Source organism: Eumetopias jubatus, unplaced genomic scaffold (assembly GCF_037043125.1).
Source record: "Eumetopias jubatus isolate StellerSeaLion01/CBP00866 unplaced genomic scaffold, mEumJub1_p1.0 scaffold_1, whole genome shotgun sequence".
Taxonomy (NCBI): Eukaryota; Metazoa; Chordata; class Mammalia; order Carnivora; family Otariidae; genus Eumetopias; species Eumetopias jubatus.
The window spans coordinates 192938940-192944939 of NW_028274807.1; the positions used below are offsets into that span (position 1 = coordinate 192938940).

The window sequence follows — 6000 nt, forward strand, 5'->3', positions numbered from 1 at the left end:
TATAAAAACCAGGCCAGGTAAGAAAAGGTAAAGCAACCTGTTGAGTCTTATATAATAGTAGTAAAATGACAAAGCGCACCTGACCAATACATGCCACAAAATTTTTACAAAACATCTGAAACAAATATAGCTTCTAACTTTACACTATAGAAATCATTAAGAATTTGAAGTAGCTATCCTGGCAGTCAAGATAAACCAAGATGTGGGGTTTCTGTGTCAGTTTAGGCTGGTAAGAGAACATTACAGCAAACAACTGGCTTGTGAAGATAACTTTCCGCCTGGGGGGAGGCGGGGGGCGGAATCAGTTCCACAATCAGAGCCTGACTTCCACCTGGCAATTAAAATTGGCAGAAGTCATGACAGACGTCACACAGGCCAGGGGGATCTAGCCCCTTCTTCCTCATCTTTTGGGGCCATATTAAACCATCAAGACACATATGAAATGTGTGCAACTGTAGTTCTGAAAGAACACCATTTCGAAGGTAGCCAACCAGCAACATCGTCTTAAATCGCTTAAATTGTCGTGTTAAAAGACAGGCTCAAGGGATGATGTTTCTCAATGCAAGTTACAGCGCCTACCAACATGTTTTTAATGTAACTGATTTCGTTCTTCAATACTGAACACGTAAATTGTTACGTTTCCCTAGACTGTCTGAGGCTAGAGCAACCACACTAGCATCACCCCCAAAGCAAGAAACACGGGGCTTTTATTTTGATGAGTTTATTAGGGCCAAGTCTGCATCATTCCGCGCAGTAGTCGCGGAGCCACGAAGGCGCCATCCATCAGAAGCCGTGCACAGCTCCAGCGACAGCGGATACAGTCGCGGCCACGACACTGGACACAGTCCACGGGGAGGCTCTGAGGCACCTGACCGGCTTTGCCGGTGACTCTCCATGCGGGTAAATCAGCAGCCTTCCAGCATCTCCCGAAGAAAAACTATCCATTTCCTTCCCTAGCTTGCTCAGAAATTACGGAATAAGTCTACGGGTTTGTTTTTTTTTTTTCTCCTTCTGCACTTCCTCCGAAGAGACCTTCGGGGAGGAAATCCCAGGACTGGAATTTATGACCTTACATGACGGCGATAAAAACGCACCGTTCGTCAAATACAAGGGAGCCCCGCGAACGTACGTGAACGCCGAGCCCACGAGCGAAGGCGGCGGAGGTTCGGTCGCCGCCAGCCGACGTCCCAGACTCCGCGCGTGCCTCTCGGCCCAGCCGCGCAGGCCCACGCGGGCCTCGGGCTGGCAGCCGGGCCGCGGCGGCTCGGGGCGCGGCCCGCGACGGGCGGGGACACAGGGCGACGGCGCCCACCTGGGCCAGAACGAGCACCTGCGGCGGCCGCGGCGCCAGGCCTGGGGTCGGCCCGCCCTGCTCTTCCCCTCGCCTCGTGCCACCGCTCGCGCCTCACCTGCGGACTATCTTCCAGCGTCTCCTCGATGGGCAGCTTGTCGATTCCCGGCATCGTGGCGGAGGGAGGGCGGCGGCAGGAGACACAGCAGCCGCCCACAGCTCCCCGCGCCCGCCTGTAGCAGCTGACCCCGACCCGCCCTCTCTTGCAGGCGCGGCCGCCGTCGCCGTCCGCGCAGCTCTTGCCAGGAGCCGAGCGGCCGCGCGGGAAATCCCGCCCCCTCGGCCTCGCTGCCCCGCCTCCCAGCGCGCCCATTGGCTCGCGGCGACGCCCGTCAGCGCGGGAGGGCTGGCCTGGAGGTTTCTCCGCGGCGCGGGGCTCTGCGGTGAGCAGCGGCCTTGGGGCGGCGCAGGCAGCGCCCATCTACCCTGCGCGCGCGTTTTGATGTAAATTGTAGGGGGCCGTCTACCCCTCCACATACATATTGGCGAACGTTTCCGGGAACCAGAGCCTCGTTTGAGGAGGACCACCCTGGGAGTTTGGGGCGGCTTTGCTTCTCCCGCTGCGAGACCTCATCACCGACCACGGAAGAGGCCCTACTGCCGGGGGCCTTTCTTTAGTTGCTTAAATTATAACGTTCCTAACCCTGCCTAGAGCGTCCAGTCTACTCCCCACCCTCCAGCAGAATGGTGCTGGCTAACTCAGATGTCTGTGAAATCCCAAGTTGTGTCATTAACAGGGCTTTCCAGTAGATTCACGGACAGTAGACTAGCAATTATTTTTCTGGGCACTTGGGTATCAGTATATTAAATTCAAAACATGACTTTGTTGTCAATTCATCAGTTCTTACCTGGCCTTGAAGGGCTATCTGCCTTAATTCAGACTTCCATATTTCTTTTAAATCACAAATGAAAACATGTTTTAAAAATCAGGATACACTGGTTAGTTATGTCGGTAACTGATAAGCATTTCTGTTAGGTCAAGAAGTTTTGGAAGAAGCTTTAAATAGCTTCTTCAGCCTCTAATTTTACAGTAGAGAAAAGTGAAGCTCTAATTCCAGAACCTGGTCTGGATTAGAACTCCTAGTTCTCTGTCCTTCTTTCCCAACCTCACACTGCCTCATTTATTTTTCTGTAGAGTTATAAGAAGTTTTCGTCGGTATACAAAGAAAATGGCGAAATCCCAAGTGCCTTGTAAAATTCTAACAATTAGGGGCACCTGGCTGGCTCTGTTGGTAAAGTATGCAACTCTCAATCTTGGGGTTGTGGGTTTGAGCCCCACATCGGGTGTAGACATTACTTAAGAAAACAAAATCTTTAAAATAAATAAAGCTCTAGCCATTAATCCAATCAATCCATTCCATTTTCATCCAAGAAATATAAGAAATGCTGAGTAAAGATTATTAGTTGCCTGCTTCCACAGATATGCTGGAACAAATCCAGATACAGTAGAACAAACCCAAATATGGGACCAGGAAAGGAAGTTACATATTTTAAACTAAAACGCTAGATATTCCCATGATCTCTTGAAGGAAAGATAAAAAATCTGCTTTTAAGAGTTTTACCAAGTAGATTGCAATATCGTTTCACAGAATTATCCTTAGTGTTATAAGCTTTAAATAAGAGTTCCCCCCTTAAATTGTTTATCAACTACTCACCCTTCTGGAGATTTTTAGTTTTTGAAAGGTGGCTTGGAATCAGTTCCTTAGTGTTACGGGTTCGCGGCTGCTTCAAAGTACTCAGCATCCAACAGATTGCAGCAGCCCAACTCTTTCCTTTGATATTTGTTTTCTACTCTGTCAGCACAGTGACATGCAACCTTTTCAAGGTAATTGACCTTCTTGGTTGAACTATGGGGTTTAGCTTATAAATGAAGGAGAGGAAATGTTGTAGCAATTGATAAGGATCAACAAACAAGTGTAAGAAAGAAGAGTAATTATATGTTGTAACTGAAGGGGTTTGGCCAGTTAACTTGGCCAAACCAAACAATTCAATGAAAATTTCTGTTAGGTATTTGAGTTATCTGGGTGGTGTATTATCAAGTTAAATGGTTTCCTTTTTTGTATTTCTGCGCATGTAAACTATTTTTGTAAAGGATTCTCAAGCAGCTATCAGGGAGTGGCAAGAAATTCTTGCCAGGTTTAGGCAATTAAAAAAATGAAACATCTGGGAGGGGCTTTAGAAAATGAAACAAACAGGGGCACCTGGGTGGCTCAGTCGTTAAGCGTCTGCCTTCAGCCCAGGTCATGATCCCAGGGTCCTGGGATCAAGCACTGGGCTCCCTGCTCCGCAGAACTCCCCCTGCTTGTGTTCCCTCTCTCGCTGTGTCTCTCTCTGTCAAATAAATAAAATCTTAAAAATGAAACAAACATACACAAGTTGATATTCAGTTGGATGGAGAAGCAGTTTAGTCAAATTGTAAAACTAGAAAGAATCTTACCAGGCCTTCTTTTTGCATCCTCTATCCTTAGGCTATTTATTGTACACTCTCCTCATCCAAAAAAATGATTGTATTTACTATTTTAAAACATTTCTAAAACTACAGAATTCACAGTCTCCTTTGGTAACCACTTTAATCAGCCTAAATTTTGTGCAGTTGACCAAGCTCAGTTCCTTTTATATAGGAAATGAGGCTTGTTCAGAAAATGCCTCTTCTCCCTCTCCCACTCCCCCTGCTTGTGTTCCCTCTCTCGCTGTGTCTCACTCTGTCAAATAAATAAATAAAATCTTTTAAAAAAATAAACAAAATTTTTTAAGAAAGAAAAGAAAATGCCTCAAGGGTTACTGGCAACTCCTATGGGTAGGATAGTAAAAACTTTGGCCAGCTGGTTAATTTTATGGAAGGCAAGTCAGGATTAAACAACACCCACTAAAGAATTCTTTGAGATATTTCACACATATAATTCATTGAGATGTTTCCATATAATTTACAACAAAAGACATATAATCTTGTAAATAGATTTGTTAATTATTAGCCTCCTAGAATTATATTTGATCTTATAATTAGGTTTTTACATGATACTCCTTGAAGTTCTGATCTGTGGTCTATAATAGGAAAGAACCCAACAACCCAGATGATGCTGGTGCTTTACTTTTCAAAATTACCCCATATACTAGTGGTTACCGAACTCATGCACACGCAAAAGTTACCTTGGGGAGGTTGTTAGGGTACAGATTCTTGAGCCAGCTGGGAGATTCTGATGCAGTAGGTCAGAGGTGGGGCTGGGAATCTCCCCAGATGAGTTCAAAGATAATCTTCAAAGCACATGTTGAAAATCTCTATCCAAAATGGAGAATAACCAGGGGCACCTGGGCTCTGTTGGTAGAGCATGTGACTCTTGATCTCAGGGTTATTAGTCCAAGCCCCACGTTGGGCGTAGAGATCACTTAAAAATGAAATCTTGGGGTGCCCAGGTGGCTCAGCTAAGTGTCCAACTCTTGATTTCAGATCAGGTCATTATCTAAGGATTGTGAGATCAAGCCTTACTTGGGGCTTGGTGCTGGGCAATCTCTCTCTCCTTCTGCCCCTTCCCTCCTCTCTAAAAAATAAATTAATTAACTAATTAAAATATTTTTAAAAATGGAGAATAACCATTTCCTTTTCCCAAATAAGCTTGTATTTTAGAAAATTTAAAGAGTCATGTAAACATTCAGGAAAAGAGTTTTTGGTTCCAGTTGAGGCTGGTGAGAGGGATACCATTTCCAGAATCACCTGAGAGAGCTTGGGAATCCTCCTACTCACATATCCCCTTAAAAACTCCATCAATCTGAAACAGAGGTATTCATATTCATAACGTATAATGCAAATAATTCTGGATATTACCTAATAAATCACTCCTTAATGCGACTCACTTTAATAACTCAGTTGTTTTCTAACATCCAGCTGAAATGAGTCAAATTCAAGAAATGAGTACATTAATTGGTATTTGGGGAACTTGAGTCACTTCCATCTACTCTGAAACAGTAGAGTTGGGGGAAGCTTTGGACAATTGGAAGGTAGAATCAAAAGCTCTAAGTTGGTTGGGCAGCAAGGACCAACTGATCTTCACTGTGCTTCTGCACACCACCCTCTGCCTTTGATCTTGATGTCAATGTTGCTTTTGATCTTTGCCACAGTATCCCTTGAATGTAAATTGTGGCCAAAACATAAATCCTTAGAAAGGCAAATTCTATAAGTATGAAAAGAATAAAATTTTATTCTTAACTGTGAAAAGAATAAAACTGTGAAAAGAATAAAATTTTAGTTTTAGGATAATTGTATATGCCTTCATTTTGGTTATGGTTGCCTTGATTCCTTTTTGGAAGATGAGGACATTAATAAATTAATTTCTTTGACCAAGCCAAGAACTTTGAAACAAAACAGCGTCGTTCATTTCTTGGATAAAACCATGGGCATGAGCTCATGGACATGGCCTATGGAGCCAGCCTAGCTGGCTTTGAATCCTGGCCCTACTCTTTACTAATTCTGTGACTTTTGTCAAGTTACTTAACTTCTCTGTGTCTCCATTACATCACCTGAAATTTGGGGTTCAATATAGAAAATTTACATGATAGGGTTGTAAAGATGATAATGAACTTTCAGAATAGTGCTGGGGACAATAAGCATTCAATAAAAATGAGCTAATTATACTTTTCATTATTTACTGTTAAAA

At 44.2% G+C, this 6000-nt stretch overlaps 1 protein-coding gene across 2 annotated transcripts in view; it reads right to left on the reverse strand.

Moving 5' to 3' along the window:
* The window catches only part of APPL1 (adaptor protein, phosphotyrosine interacting with PH domain and leucine zipper 1), a 43026-nt gene extending 41440 nt beyond the window's left edge, over window positions 1-1586 (reverse strand). The window contains exon 1 of one of the 2 annotated variants that reach the window (XM_028110366.2): window positions 1410-1586. In XM_028110366.2, the coding sequence (XP_027966167.2) occupies window positions 1410-1463 (54 nt within the window). In that variant the 5' untranslated portion in view covers window positions 1464-1586. The remainder of the gene's footprint in view (window positions 1-1409) is intronic. The other variant, XM_028110367.2, reaches the window with a different exon arrangement.
* Window positions 1587-6000: the final 4414 nt, after the last annotated feature.